This window comes from Stigmatopora argus, chromosome 9 (genome assembly GCF_051989625.1).
Source record: "Stigmatopora argus isolate UIUO_Sarg chromosome 9, RoL_Sarg_1.0, whole genome shotgun sequence".
Lineage (NCBI taxonomy): Eukaryota > Metazoa > Chordata > Actinopteri > Syngnathiformes > Syngnathidae > Stigmatopora > Stigmatopora argus.
Genome location: NC_135395.1, coordinates 10,245,926 through 10,261,240, shown reverse-complemented (window position 1 = coordinate 10,261,240; position 15,315 = coordinate 10,245,926). Strand labels below are relative to the sequence as shown.

At 40.3% G+C, this 15,315-nt stretch overlaps 3 protein-coding genes and 1 long non-coding RNA gene across 9 annotated transcripts in view; 3 read left to right on the top strand and 1 right to left on the bottom strand.

Moving 5' to 3' along the window:
- fgfrl1a (fibroblast growth factor receptor like 1a) overlaps positions 1–15,315 on the bottom strand; it is a 55,462-nt gene that overhangs the window by 18,306 nt on the left and 21,841 nt on the right. For all 6 annotated transcript variants that reach the window (XM_077609378.1, XM_077609379.1, XM_077609380.1 and 3 more), the window contains exons 5-15: positions 14,536–14,829; positions 14,205–14,377; positions 13,246–13,426; positions 12,361–13,162; positions 8,968–9,050; positions 6,977–7,084; positions 4,733–4,890; positions 1,411–1,570; positions 730–821; positions 484–601; positions 299–396 (exon numbers count right to left, since the gene is read on the bottom strand). In XM_077609378.1, the coding sequence (XP_077465504.1) occupies positions 12,747–13,162; positions 13,246–13,426; positions 14,205–14,377; positions 14,536–14,829 (1,064 nt within the window). In that variant the 3' untranslated portion in view covers positions 299–396; positions 484–601; positions 730–821; ... (3 more) ...; positions 8,968–9,050; positions 12,361–12,746. The remainder of the gene's footprint in view (positions 1–298; positions 397–483; positions 602–729; positions 822–1,410; positions 1,571–4,732; positions 4,891–6,976; positions 7,085–8,967; positions 9,051–12,360; positions 13,163–13,245; positions 13,427–14,204; positions 14,378–14,535; positions 14,830–15,315) is intronic.
- On the top strand, positions 260–1,562 carry LOC144082317 (transmembrane emp24 domain-containing protein 11). Its single transcript, XM_077609384.1, has 5 exons — positions 260–389; positions 521–612; positions 689–814; positions 1,076–1,222; positions 1,413–1,562. Exons 1-5 carry the CDS (start codon positions 260–262, stop codon positions 1,560–1,562), a joined length of 645 nt encoding a protein of 214 aa, XP_077465510.1.
- rnf212 (ring finger protein 212) lies at positions 3,046–5,605 on the top strand. Its single transcript, XM_077609907.1, has 7 exons — positions 3,046–3,069; positions 3,515–3,589; positions 3,873–3,929; positions 4,002–4,060; positions 4,139–4,192; positions 5,115–5,167; positions 5,541–5,605. The coding sequence occupies exons 1-7, from the start codon at positions 3,046–3,048 to the stop codon at positions 5,603–5,605; spliced, it is 387 nt and encodes a 128-aa protein (XP_077466033.1).
- Positions 6,025–6,881, top strand: LOC144081942 (uncharacterized). Its single transcript, XR_013303071.1, has 4 exons — positions 6,025–6,079; positions 6,153–6,213; positions 6,542–6,608; positions 6,677–6,881. It is a non-coding gene; the product is annotated as an uncharacterized LOC144081942 (long non-coding RNA).

The following is a 15,315-nucleotide window of genomic DNA, read 5'->3' as shown; positions in this document are numbered from 1 at the left end:
TAGAAAGGTTTCCTTCATTGATTTAACAAGTGACACAATATTACTAGTCTGTTGCTGTGCTTCGATTGGTCCGAAGTGAACCAGTCACACCACTTGACCAAAGTCTCGTCACACAAACCAACACCTGTGACTTTCTCACTCCCTGGAACCTCCAGCATAGACGCATGGTGTTCTTTGAAAAGGCTATTTCGCATTTATAGAGCTATTTTATTAGACCTACTAAGCCACATTCTATTTAATAGGCCATAGCGGACTGAGAATGAGGATGCAAAGGGCCGGCTTCTTCTTGCAGGCTTACCTGACATTGGCTGCTGCCATGTATTTTGATCTGGGCGAGCAGGAAGAGCGATGCATCATCGAGGAGATTCCCGAGGATGTGCTGGTGACGGGTAAGTCCTGGAGGAGGTAAAATGTGAGCCAAAAACAACAGATATCCAACCCGAGAGGATGAATAAATGTGTCCAGTAAAACGTGATGACTTACAGTAGGCGGCTCAGATGAGTGTCTCTTTCACCCTCAGGATACTTCCTGTTGCAGCCCTGGGACTTGAAGTCGTCCACCCACACGCCTCACCTCGGCGTCACTGTGACGGTCAGAGACCCTGGCCATGAGGTAGAGTAAAAAACGTTTCACTTTAATGTGTTTAAAGCTCGTTCAGCAATTTATGATTTATTCTTTTAACTGTTAGGTTTTGATGACCAAACGCTACGGGATCTTTGGTAAATTCACCTTTACGGCCCATGAATCTGGTCAGCACTTCCTCTGCTTTCAAACCAACTCGACCAGATTCTCGGTTTTTGCTGGAGAACGTCTTGTGAGGCCTATTAACACACACACACACCAACTTTATGCTATTCAAAAATTGACACTTAAGACCTTTAAAACTTTATAGAACAAGTGACTATTTTTATTTACTCAGGTAGAAAACCTTTTTTTTACACTGTGAGAGTTTTTTTTAAAAATTCCATTAAAAACATGTTTAAAAAGCTAAAATATTAAAAATTCGGATCATGTGCATTGTTTATTTATTATTACTATCATATCAATTTCTCTATGTTTTTCTTTTCTTTGGCAGAAGTTACATTTGGATGTTCAGATAGGCAAGCACGTCATAAATCCAAAAGATGACAGAGCCAAAGACAATTTGAAGACACTGGATTATGCCCTGCAGCATCTTGTTGATCAGATGGTGTACATAACCAAGCAGCAGGATTATCAGAGGGTAAGTAAGGCTGGGTCATAAAAAAAACAGTAGTTAATATTAAATTAGAATCACAAATGGTTTACATTAACTTGGCTCTTAGTTTATAGCCGTTTGGTTATGTAGTAAGGAATTCAAAGCGATAGAGACAATGGTAACATTGCATATTATGCTTTTTACAGTAAAAACAAATGCTGTTGTTTTCTTACAGGAAAAGGAAGAGCTCTTTCGTCAGATCAGCGAAGACACTAACAGTACAGTGCTTTGTTGGGCAGTAGTGCAGATCTCCCTCCTGATTTTGGTCGGTTTCTGGCAGATGAAGAGGCTCAAAGAATTCTTCATTGCCAAGAAGCTGGTCTGATCGCCAACCTGTCAATTACATACAATGCCAGATGAAATGTGATACGAGGCTATATTAATAAACTATTTATTTTGTAGCACTACGAAGACAGTTTGTTAAAAGTTCTGTCTTCCTCAGAGAGTTTTTTACGTGTTCATGTTTGAGTGCCACCGACGGTGCGAGACATGCACTCTGAGTCGAAATCTAACAATGTCAATGGCAGGCACGAGTTATATAGGTAGCAACCTGTGGGAGAAGCTGATTATGATTATTATTATCATTATAATCATCACCATCATCATCACCGTCATCATCATCATCACCGTCATCATCATCATCATCACCGTCATCATCATCATCATCATCACCGTCATCATCATCATCATCATCATCATCATCATCATCACTATCACCATCATCACTATCACCATCATCACCATCACCATCATCACTATCACCATCATTATCACCATCATCATCACCATCATCATCACATCACCATCATCATCATCATCATCATCATCACCGTCATCATCATCATCATCATCATCATCATCATCATCATCATCACCATCATCATCATCATCATCACTATCACCATCATCACTATCACCATCATCACCATCACCATCATCACTATCACCATCATTATCACCATAATCATCACCATCATCATCACATCACCATCATCATCATCATCATCAATCATCATCAATCATCATCACCGTCATCATCACCATCACCATCACCATCATCATCATCACATTACCATCACATCACCATCACTATCACCCTCATCATCATCACTATCACCATAATCATCATCACCATCATCATCACAATTATTATGATCATTATTATTAATATCATTGTAGAATACCCACTTTGATGTCACATTTACAAAGTTTTAATCATAGAAACCTATGAAAAAGGCAGATAACAAAAGATATATGCATTTATAAAACTACAAAATGTGAGGGTATACTCTGCGTAATTCTGGGGAACCCAAGTTTCATGGTATTACCTATTCATTGCAGATCATTTCTCCAGGGTTAAAACACACAACTCCAGCCCACTCGTTTTAATTGAGCTATTAGTTTAGCTCAAAGCTAAACACCTGAGTGCTTTGTGGCAGCTAAGCAAACAAACAATCAACCATCCGAGTGCATTACAGAAGGCTCCTCAAACCCGTTGAAGATGACCATTTAACGTTTTCGCGTATGGCTTAAAGTAAACTAACTTCCAGGCTGTGTAAACAAAGAAAAACAACATTTCAAGCCTTCAAGCAGCAATGAAACACGCGACCGAATAAGCATCTGCGTTCATATAATACACACATCGATCAAATTAAAAGGTACGTATGGTTTCATTAGCGAGTTTCGATCGTTTTAGAAGTGAAAACGAACTTAATTTAAGTTTTGTATACCTCAATTGACAACACGTTGCATTAGCATGATGCTAACGTTCCACCTTGCCTGCAACAGGAACCTCCTTTGCCCCGAACATGTCCAACTGGATCTACTGCAATGTCTGTTTTCTCCAACCTTCATCCCAACTTCAATTGGCACTCACTTCGTGTGGCCACATCATTTGCAGTAATTGTTACTACAAAGGTACAATAATTAATACTTTGGAGAACTATTTGAGAAGTTTCCAGGTTTTTTTAGGGGTAGATTCTGCTCTTCATTGGGGCGTTTAGGAAAACAGAGACATTTGTTGGACGTTTTCTTATACTACAATCAATAAATGTTATCATAAAACATTTATTTTTGCATTCTCTGTGTATATATTTCCATTTTTTCCCTCCAGGTGATCAACTCAAGTGTCTGATCTGCAATGAAAATTGTCAATTGAGACGTCTTTCTAACAAAGTTAGTACATAATAAACCTTTAATAATCAGATTGCAAAATGATACATACGAATATGCAATCATTGAAAATTTGCTTATTATTTTGAATTTCTGTTTGTCCAGAGCCCACCAGCTATGAAGGCCCTTTTCCATGATGTCAACGTTACAGCAAACCAGCAAATGTTGGAGATCATCGAAGTTCGTTTGTTCTTTAACTTTTTTAATTCAGTCTGGTAATATATTGTTTGTTAGGATATACTAATATTTCATATTTGGCTAGGTTTTCATACTGTTTAGCCACACCTACCCAGTGCCAAATCTGTGTTTGTACCAGTTTCTTTAATAATTGAATTGCATAATCTCTGAGTATAGAGAAAAAAAAAACATTTTGGGGGCACATACTGTAGATGAGTGTATTACACTATTAATTTTTATCCATAAACCAACTGATTGACATCCACTCACTGTTTTCTCTCTTCAGGTTTTGAAGTTCCAGGCCAGACAATCTAAAAGATTGCTCAAATACTACCAGACAAGGGTGAGCCATGTCTTGTTTGCAACCCTAAAAACACGTTTGTCCTAATGATTTTTCTTACTATTATTAAAATAGAATGAAAAACTGGAGGAATGTTGGCTTAAAATGAAGCAAGAAAATCAGCAGATGGTCAAGTGAGTCAGATCTATACTGACCCCCATCCAAAAACATGACGTTCATTGATTAGCTTTTTTTTTTTTTCTGTATTACAGGAATATGAAAGAACAGCAAGATTACATCAGTGAATTAGAACATTCACTTCAAAGGTACTTATAATATTCATGTCAAAAATTCAAATAAAACTTCAATTTCTGTGTAATTTCTGAAAGCAACCGTCCTAATTTTTGTAAGAAAATTCACTTTATGTACCACGGGGTGTCAGTGTTGGCCGATTTATTGTTACGCTGAAAGGAATTTGAACAAATTACATCACTCGCTTTGATTACCACATTCTTTAAAAAATACTTTTGATTTCGATAAAGATATTTGTACAGTGGCGTGTCCCACCAACTCAATCTGATATTGCTGTTTCTGAGTAATGAATTAAACTGGAGGGTTATACATCGTTGGGTCACATTGACCTGTGTAAAGAAACAAACATAGTTGAAGAGTAACAAATAATAATTAAAAAAAAGGATATAAAAAAGAAAAACATCTCCTATGACGTTGGAATACTGCCAATCATCGGAGAGCACAAGGAGACAAACAACCATTGATCATTTCAAGTTGAATACTTGAGAATTATTAGGGGCCAACCAACTTCATTTCAATTTCCGCAACTAAAAAATAGATGAAATTCCTCTGACCTCACATAAGCAGGAGAAAATGGCTGGATATTCATCTTGTGCCACCGCGTCCGTTGACCCTGCCCATGCAGCAAGGCCTCACAGTGTCGTCTTTGTGAGCCTAGCAGATAATCTCGGCATGCATCGTCACGGAGATCATCCTGCTGATCTCCCTTTCTCTGCAATCGTGAAAAAAAAACAGGAGTTTAATTGTGGAAATGATTTTATCACTTTTATTGTGAAAGTTGGCATCCCAGTTTTATGTCATGACATTGTGACCCCGGTCTGGTGATTAATTGATTAACCTCGGGGCAACTGCTTTTTTTATCTTTAACAATCACTGGAAAATGTAACTTGTTTTGTAATCAAATTGAGGACTTTCTTCTCTGTATTCTACTTCCAGTTTAAAGGCGTCATCGATGAGATATGGCTCCCAAGGTGCACATGGAAGTAAAGGTAGGCTGAAACAATAATTGTATTGTTATTTACAGTAAATTTGACTAGGAAGTGAACCTTTTCACTCACGCTATGTTAACCCAAACTCCTGAACCTAACTGGCCACACATAGGACAGATTTTAATGATAATTATTGTATTTCCAAAGATAATAAAAACATCCTTTAAGCTGTCAGGAGTCAATTCAGCCCTTCTTGTACTTTTTGTGTAACATTTTATTATCACTACTTTGATACTTTTGACAAGGCTACTTCATCGGCCTGAAAAAAAAATCCATATATAAGACGCAGGGTTAAAAGGGGAGGGAAAAATCATTTGTTTATTGTCAAAAAAGCACATTAATAACGTCTGTCATTGTTCCACCTTTGCTTCAGTCTACCAGAACCAGTTTGACCCTCCCACAGCGCTCTCCAGAAATTCCTCATTAAGCAATATGTGAGTGCAAGACCCCACTTTGACAGCACACACACACACACACACACACACACACACACCTAATTTCAGCCTGGGGTCTTATGTTAACTTTAGCCACTGTAGATTTTTGCTCTGCCCTGCAGCTATCTACACACACACACAGATACACACACCTGAACAAGCGCAGCTTTGCTTGGATTTAGTCGCCAATCCCTATTGGGTTTCTTGGACCTCATTGACTCAGGCTTCCACTGGTCGCCCAAGGTTTAACAGCACAAATGTTATTTTATACTGCATGACTTTAGGTTTTTCTCTCGCCCAAACGAAAACTTCACCCAAGAACAATGGCACTTATAGTAGCTGTTAGTTGTGTGACAGTATATTATGGTTATGGTGATATGTTGCGATACCATATATTGTTTTATTTTTTTGTTCTTTTCTCATGTCCTGTAGTCATGGCAATGTTGTGACGGAGAGACAGCCAAGTTTTTTCCAAGAAGTAAGTCTTCCTTCATGGGTATTTTGTGACGACTAGGAGGAATATGCTCAATTTTTATCACCATGTTCCTCAGCGCCAGCCCGTTAATATCCCTGGTTTGTCACGGATAGTTTCTACACATGACGGACACATGGGTAAGTACATTTCCTGTTGCATCGTGCCTTAAACCAGTGGTATCGCCTCCCGGGAGGTTGCATTGTGAACTTTGAACTGCCTGACTGGACTCCATGTAGTATGATGTACTGGGAAAGTGCAAGTGCCTTTCATGGACAGCAGTTTCTAAAGTTGAAAAGTTCACACTCAAGATCTTTAACCCTTTTTTGAGTATTTTGAGTAATTATTATTATTGGTTGTAGTTGTTTTTTGACACTTAAAACCCTATGGCTGGTTTTTTTATGGGTAGGAGTTGAGTTAGGATGGAGTTAAAGTTTATCTAATTACATGCTATATGCTCTTTCTAAGGTGGCCCAATTCCACACAGAAGGTCCAGTCCAACGGCCGACTACCGTGCATACTTGGCCTCAGTCAGGTGATCATTTGCGCCTTACTTTTATATTTTATCCATGTAGTTCTCACATTAACCATGTGTCCTTCTAGTCGCGGCCCAAGAACCCCGTTGTCATTTGGACACACGGTTGCTCGGAATTCCCCCTTCTGATAGCCTTTCCAGTCCTTCCGGTTGCACCCTCATCCATAAAAAGCAGGTGCACACCCATCCAACTGCATGCTTATGGTTTATTTTTCTACCTTTCTTTGTACTGGAACTACGTGAATAATAAATGCAGTTTGATGGTCGTGACACATCAAAGTAGGCCTTGTAACTTTTTTGTGTGCCGGGTCACAGTCATACAAGTGAAGGCAAAGAGTAAAAGTGTACAAATAGAAACTTGATATCACCTGAAGTCATGGCAGGAAGGAAAAGATGATGGCGGCAGCAGATTGATGCGCTCAGACACGTCCTCCATTTCTTTCATTGTCCTCGCTTGTCAGCCAGCTGAATGGCGTCTATTGAGGGAGGCTCAGGTGTGACCGTGTGTGTGTGGGTTCCGGGCCGGTGCACGCCATACCACTGCTATGTGTGTGTGTGTGTGTGTTTGCGTTAGAGGTTGAGTTAAGACCATTGTGGAGAGTCAGCAGGCTTGATCCTCCTCCTGCACACTCAGTTTCCTGTTTTTTAAGGTCCACTTAGCGAGGCACGACTCATCCAAGTAGAGAGTGAGTACAGAAAGAGAAAGGCAAAAGTATTGGGTCAAGGTCGTTCTTCCCACAGACAGAGACAATATTGGAATTCTGACTTATTGCAATGGAGAAAAGACTGAGCTATCCCATTAGCAACCTTGGTGAAAATTAAAGATTAGTAGAGAGCACTTAACAAGCCAACCAATCAGAATTCTTTCTAGAGCTTAAAGTTTAACAGCGTGCACTTAATCAGAAGGAAATGCAACAAAATATTGTGATTCAAGGACGAGTAGGGATGCGAAACTCTGGGTACTTCCTCGCATGATATACGATACAAAGCTCATGATAACGATTATCTTACAATATGGTGACACAAAAATTACAGACACACTGGCCAGGGGATCAATCAACAACATTCTAGAATTCAAGAGGAAAAACAAGCCATTTCAAAATGGAGAATTAATTCATTTTTTGTACTGGCACAGACTATCTGTCCAAAAAGTTCTCTTTCTTCCATACTCCTAAACTTGATGTAAAATCCCCTTACACAAAGGCCTTGTCACTTTTGCCCTCCCTCTACCACACACACACACACACACACACACACACTTCACCTTCGCATGGCTCCAGGCTGTACAAATGAGTCGGCCCCACTTTAGAGAACTAAAGAAAACTATTCTCTTGTCAGAGGGAATTATTGAGTGGCGCACACACACACATGCACGCACGCACAGGCTTCCCTCGCTGCAGTCAGGTGTGACAGAGTGAAACTTGTCTCCCCATAATGTGATCCAGATTTCACACTTTGTCACACTGCGAGTTGGGAGTGTGTCAACGTAATCCCCCAGTGTGGGCAAGACGTGACACGAAGCAAATGATTTCACGGCACAGATATTTGTCTTTGGATGAAGACCTTTCTGCTCTGACACTTTAAGCACTTGGCCTGTTTATTGTCCACTTCATGGTTAATAATTTAATAAACCTCCTTGCTCAGATTAGGGGATTTGGGTACTTCCCCATACGTTACAACTGGTCTCACAATATGGTAGTACAACACTTATCGTTAGGCAGGCCAGGAAATTAATCTACGATGTTTTATGGTAATAAGATTGTGAAATATTCATTTCATTCATTTAAACCTTTGATTGCTCATGTTTGAATGTCATTGTGATCGTTAAGGCTTATCTGTCATTTTTTTGGATGGTTTTGTCTTCAAAATATGGTCTGCTATCATTTTAAAGCGAATTTCTGCAGTATTTTATCGTACTTTTTAAAATCCCGATCTTTTTTCTTTATTTTAACCAATGTCCGATCCTTTGTTTAACAAATAATCGTGGAAGGAACGTTTTGGACACACCTGCTGTAACCAATACTGCCATTTAGTTGACTCATCATTTTAATCCTAATTTATTAATTGCTTCCATAAGTATCTACCTCAAAGGGATCGAAACAATACGCACAAAATCACGATCATGAAAAGCAGACCTTGAGTTTGCGACCTTAACTGGGAATAAAATTGAATGCGTGCATTCACATCTGCTTCTTTTGAAGTGCAGAAGACAGTTTTTGAGAAAAATAAGCCAATGGGCTAGGTTGACAAGTCAAAGAGGAACAGGTGAGGATGTGAACACTTCAATCGGACTTCTCTCTCACACAAACACACACACACACACACACACGCGTTAAGGCAAGCAAGCAAGCATACGTACCGTTGTCTTTGGAGGGGCCTGCTCTCCAACCATCCGACACATACTTGAGTGATGTCAGCGTGGCTGCTGAGAGATTGCTTTTCCTGTGACACATACAAAGGCAACATCCATATCACTCATGATCACCTTTTTGCGAACATTTAGACTAAAGCTCAAGGAACGTGTTCTCAGTAGTTCTCAACTGGCTTAGGTTACGTACAGTATGTTTAGTGTTTATAGTTTTTAAGTCAAGGTTAATTTTTTCAAAGTAGGGTTAACTGCGGCTAAAATACGGTATGGTTTTAATTTTTTTTTTTTAACTAGGTCTACAATGTCTTCTGTGTCTTGTGTCTGTTTTACTACTGCAACCAAGAAATCCCGAATACGGGATGAAATAAAGTTCTAACCTAACGTTTAAATTAGGGTTTCAAAGTAAGGATGGTGATGGTGCTCGACGTCCGATTTATTTTGGACTGGGAGGAACGGTCATTCAAAAGGAATTTAAACATTAGAATTCAAAGACAGTCCTCCATTTGAAATGAATTGGATTTCTATGTTTGTCAATAGCAAGCAGTGCAGGTTTGAGAAAGACAAAACCTGAGTTTAGGAGGCTTTTGTCCCGTTTGCCTGTCAGGTTTGAAATTTCTATCCTCTGCCAACCTCGCCTTTCACACGGGTTTGGTCGCCGGTGGGGGCGACTGACCGAGGCGAGGGGCACCGTCAGAATCATTGCAAAAAGCCTCCACTTTTTTTGTACTTTTTGCTTTCCTGCTTCTTTTGGAACAGCGGCTTTTGTGGCCCAGTGACGGGTGGAGCGCAAACAGAGCCAGGTGTGTGTGTGTGTGTGTGTCTTTTTGTGTGTCGGCTTGCACTCCTTCTATAAGTTACTTGATGAGTCTTTTTAGGGCGCTTTGGCATTGGGTCTTTGTATCTGGGCACGCACTAGGTCCATAGTCTACTTGATGGCCCTTTCAGGTGTTCTTCCTGTAGTCGGTGTGTGAAAATGTGGCAGAGAGAGAGATTGCCAGTGTGCGTCTTTGTGTTAGTTTGAGTGCACGTCCGTCATGGTTTCTGCTTCTATTGAGCACCTGAACGCAGTTCCTTTTCTTCGCCATGAAAAGCCCTTTGGACAGATCCTCTTCTTCAGCGAGCACAGCTGCTGTTGACTCAAACACACAAAAATCTCCTTCATGACGACACACACACGTTTGTTTTTACAAGCAGACGGACTCAAACACCACAGGTTTCCTATCTAAGTGGGCCAATATTGGGATTTTGGCAAAAGGTAGGGTGCCAAATTAGGGCTGTATTCTCAAGTTAAGCTCTAAAAATTAAAGCAGACAATATATCAATCAATATGAAAAATATATTGCAATACGTACTTTAGTATCAAGTTATCTTCTTCCATATATCATTTAAAAAAATATGTAAAAAGTGTTAACTTCAACAATCTTATATGCAAACAATATATTTCAGCTATTTAAAATATATGTATTCATTCAATCATTTTCTGTACTGCTTATCCTCACATGGGTTGTAGGGGTGTTGGAGCCAACTATGGGCGGGGGACATGGAAACTGCACAAGGAACAAACTGGGGATTGAACCCTCAATCTCAGAATTGTGAGGTGGACGTTCTAACCATTCGGGTACTGGGCTGCATAACATATCTACTTAAACTGAATTCTAGTTTACCTAAAACATTGACTTCAAACTACTTTAAAGAATTCCAGTTTCCTTAAAATGTGGGTCAGTTTTCCATCAAAACTTGAAAATGTAAATGAAATTGGTTGAAGTTGAAATTTCAAGCGATGCCAACTTTTGAAAAATAGTTTTACAATGTAGTTGACATGAAAACAATCAACTCATAGTAAATTGTGAGGTTTTTTTTGTTCCTGACATTACATTATTTTTGTTTTACTGGTAAATAAAATTCATGAAGCCAATTGGAAGCATGTGGATGTAGCTCAGAGCTACGTCTGGATTATGTCACACTCCCCAAACGGATGACAGAACAAACAGCAGTCGTATATTTCAATGCTGGAAACTTGTGAATAACCTCAGCAAAGAAAATAAAATAAAATAAATAACCAGGCCAACGGAAGACATAAAAGTGGTGTAGACAACTCCGCCGAGGTGTCAATGTCGTTCTTATCTCGCACAAGATCCTTGTCCTCCTCTTCCTCACGTCAATCGGGGAGGAGGAGGACAGGGAGCAGATGTGCTGGATGAACTGGCGGCGAAAATATTTCCAAAAAGTAAGAAAATGATTAGCAGAACTGGACCAGACAAGAAACAATCCCGTTCGATTTGCCCGTGACGTGCCGTAACCATCGGTGACAGACTGCAGATGACCTGTGCAAAATATCAATGAACAGATGATCAACCTCCATCGCTCCAGATCAATAACAAATTTTAATCTGCAGCAGAACGAAGATGAAAGATGGGCGGGCGGTGCACATACACTTTCAAAGTCTGCACTATATTCCATTATTTATCCACTGCCATACCTATTCCTGTATGGAGATACTGTACCGATCCATTTTTGTTAAAAACAAAAACTTTTTGAAACCCTACATAGCCAATCCGAATGACATAAAACATTTACACCCAAAACAAAAAATGCAACAGATTATTTTCTTTTAATGGCAAAGATTAATATGCAGTGACAATCTATACAAGATTGTCCATATGAATATCCATAAAATCTGCCCGCACTTATAAATACAATATGCACATTGCCATCATGTGTGTGTATAAAAACATGAAAAAAACTCATGCAGTATAATGCCCAAGAAAATAAATTAGAAATGCAATTTTTCCCAATCTTGGGACAATTAAACAAATTTGACTATATCTTTAAATTTTTTTAAAAAAAAGTAAAAATCACATAAATACCAGCGGTAAGTGCACATTGACGAGTTGGTCGACAGTCCGGCGGCAGTCCTATAGCTTTAAATACAACAGTAGCAATGATAAAAAAAACGGATGGTAATGGTAGAACTGGTTTCACAGGTCTGAAAATGTGTTTCTTTATAATGTAGTAAGCTCCAAAGTGAACACATGCACTCTGCAGACAAAATATTAGGTTCGCCTGTGCTGAGATTTCCCCAAATACTGTCTGAAAATACATTTTTTTAAATGATGTCACTTTTTAATGGAAGAACCAACAGTCCTGGCTCGCTGTTTTTTTGCTTTAATTGACTGATAATAGATAATAATTGTTGGCTGCGAATAAATGATCATAAAAGAAAATGGTATTGGTGGCAAGTTTCTCTTTGGAATAAATGGTCAAAATTCATGTAAAATCTTTTCTTCAAACCAAATTAGAAAGTTTTCTCAAGGATTTTTTGTACGTCTTGCTAATCCACCAATATCATGTAAAACTAAAAATGCACAAAAGACGAAGATGTACCTGAAGAATTGTCCACAGAGTGCTTTGCAGTACTTTTTGCAGTTTTTTAGCAGCGTTTTTTGTTTACGTTTTCCGCCTTCCTCTCCTCCCAGTGAAACAAATATGGTTGATGCATCTCTTTGGCGAGCCAAAACTGAAACGATAATATGACACGCACATTATGACATTTATACAAAAGCATGCTAAATGCTATATAATCATATTTTACTATATACAGAAGACACAAAGTTTAAAGGCCAGAATATGGGAACTATTGTTAGCTTTTCGAGAAAAAAAAATACTCTGAGGGACTTTTCATTGTTTACAAAAAAAAAAACTCTTTATACATTCTTCATCGTGTTCCAAAATGCACTAAAGTGTCGCGGCTGTGGTTTGTCCCTCCGTCGCTAACATTGGTAGTGAATGTGCTGGTGTTGGTGGACTTTCCCGTCCACGTGCGAGTGCGTGTGTGTGTGGACGTCGTGTGTGTAGATTTTGGGGTACAGCTTGGACGAGGAGGTCAGCGGCTGATTCTGGTGGGCCGCGTAGTCCTCGTAAGACAGGCCCTCCTTGTCGGCGCCGGGGCACGCTCGCTCGCGCCCCGCCACCGGGAGCCGCTGGACGGTGGCGGAGGAGGCTTGCGAGGAAGACGAGGAGGAAGAAGACGAAGAAGAAGAAGGGCATCTGCGTTTGGACTGGCAGAGCCACAGGAGGGCGGTCCCTAGGACAAAGGTCACGCCCACCGGTATCCCGATGATGACGGGCCAGGGTAGGCTGGGCGAGACGGCGGTGGGGACCACGTTGTTTTGGGGCTTCTTCACATCTGCAGCGCGATAGGGATTAGTGAATAGTTCTTGAGAATTATGCGGGTTTGCTCATAATAGTAAAGGTCATAGGTCAGATTACCCGGCAGGACAGTGAGGTAGGCGCTCCTGAAACTGTATCCCATGGTGTTGGCGCCCAGGCAGATGTACATGCCGGCGTCCTCCTTCTTGGCACGGGTGATCAGAAGCTTGTTGAGGTACGAGCCGTCGGGCCGGGACCACACGTCCCCGGTGGGCAGGACTACGTAACGGTGGTCCCCCACCTGAGCGACAACAGACAATCGGTCTTAACGGGAACTCTTTTGTTCTTGGGATAGGAAATGGATCAATTGTTTATATTTGTTTGCTCATGTCATTTTCTAAACCGGTTTATCCTCATTAGGCTCGCGGGGGTGCTGCAGCCTATCCCAGCGGACTCCGGGCCAGAGGCGGTGGGACACCCTGAATTGGTGGCCAGCCAATCGCAGGGCAAGGAGACGGACAACCAATCAATCCTCGCTAGGGGCAATTTAGTGTGTCCAATCAGCTTATCCTACATGTTTTTGGAATGTGGGAGGAAATTGGAGTAGCCGGAGAAAACCCATGCAGGCCCGGGGAGAACATGCAAACTCCACACAGGTGGACGTGACCTGGATTTGAACCCAGGACCCCAGAGCTGTGAGGCCGACGCGCTAACAGCTCGAGTCTATTTGTTTACTAAAATTATTATTTTTAAATAAAAGTGCCTTATAGTATACGTATATTTTTTCTTACTAATAAAGATTTTACCACAAAGTGTGTATTTTTTGTTATTTATTAATGTCTTTTAGCATACTTGATATTCATTTACTGCACTGTTTTATCATTATTTATTTAAGGAGTGAATTTGTTTGATTTTGCAATATTTAAACCTCAGTATTTTAAATTTATAAATACATTTCAAGTCTATTACTTGTATTTTGTAATGTTGTAGGGAGGTTTGGTACTAAATATAGTGACTATAATGTCGCATATTAGTGCCGTTTTCTCCATTCACATTGAGCGAAATGTGGGCACACGCACCTCCAGCGTGGAGTTGAATTTACTCTCGTCGCCGGCCTCCACCCGCTTGAGCCACTGAATCACCGGCTTGACGTCGCTGCGGACTTTGCACTGGAAGGACGTGCTGCCGCCGTAGTCCACCGTCGTGTTGACCGGGTGGGTTCCCGTCAGGATGGGCTTGGAGTTTGTACGCTCTGTCGACACATGGTCAGGAAATCAATCTACTCACGATACAACTAGTGAAGAAGAAAAAAACAGGCGCACCTGACTATAAGCCGCACCTGAGTATAAGCCGCACCCACCAAATTTGAATATAAAACAAAGTTCTGGTAAAAAAAAAAAAAAGACTTACGTATGACTTCCACTTTGTAGGTGGCGTTGATGTGTCCCGCTCGGTTGGACACGCGACACGTGTACTTGCCGCTGTGCTCCGGCGCCAGGTTCTTCAAAGTCAGAGTCCATTTCTTCTTTCCGTCTTCTTCGCCGCCGCCGTGGTCGCCACGGGATAGTGGCCGCCCATCTTTTAACCACAGGATGTCGGGCCGAGGGTTGCCGCTGGCGGCGCACTTGAGGCGTACCGAGCTGCCCACCGGCCGGGCGATGACGCGCTTCCTCATTTTGGCGGGCTGGGTGAAGCGAGGACGCGCTGTGGGATGTGCCAACAGTGAGCAATAAAAGTCTTTTACTTATTTATTTTTTGTGTGACTATTTTGCATTGGAAAGGATGAGCAGAATTGCACAGAAAAAAACATGCTTGTCAATAATAAATCATTTGCAATTACATGAGCTGAAAATATGAACATATTAAAGAAATGAATCATTTTTATGTACGTGGGGATTTGTTTCAAGCATAATTATTCAAATAAGTTTTATTCTCAAATTAGTTTTTGTTAAATATTTTGTCAGCTAACCATATGTAAAAACTAGTAATAATTTCAAACAATGATGTTAAAAATCCTGAAAAAATATATGAGTACTTCATTTTATTAACGTTATTTATAAATATTTGAAGAATATCCAATTCCATGTAGAAGAGAACATAAAAAAAATTAAGTATAGGAAAAAAACTTAATTAATTTAATTTTAAAATTAGTGTTTGTTAAATATTTTGTCAGCTAACATATGTAAAAAC

What these genes read in the sequence shown, in the direction of transcription:
- LOC144082317 (XM_077609384.1), top strand. Translation starts at nt 260, where the DNA reads ATGAGGATGCAAAGGGCCGGCTTCTTCTTGCAGGCTTACCTGACATTG. An exon ending in CGAGGATGTGCTGGTGACGG is followed by an intron (nt 390 to 520) that starts GTAAGTCCTGGA and finishes TTTCACCCTCAG; the next exon opens with GATACTTCCTGTTGCAGCCC. An exon ending in AGCAGCAGGATTATCAGAGG is followed by an intron (nt 1,223 to 1,412) that starts GTAAGTAAGGCT and finishes GTTTTCTTACAG; the next exon opens with GAAAAGGAAGAGCTCTTTCG.
- rnf212 (XM_077609907.1), top strand. Translation starts at nt 3,046, where the DNA reads ATGTCCAACTGGATCTACTGCAAT. An exon ending in GAAAATCAGCAGATGGTCAA is followed by an intron (nt 4,061 to 4,138) that starts GTGAGTCAGATC and finishes TCTGTATTACAG; the next exon opens with GAATATGAAAGAACAGCAAG. An exon ending in AGGTGCACATGGAAGTAAAG is followed by an intron (nt 5,168 to 5,540) that starts GTAGGCTGAAAC and finishes CCTTTGCTTCAG; the next exon opens with TCTACCAGAACCAGTTTGAC.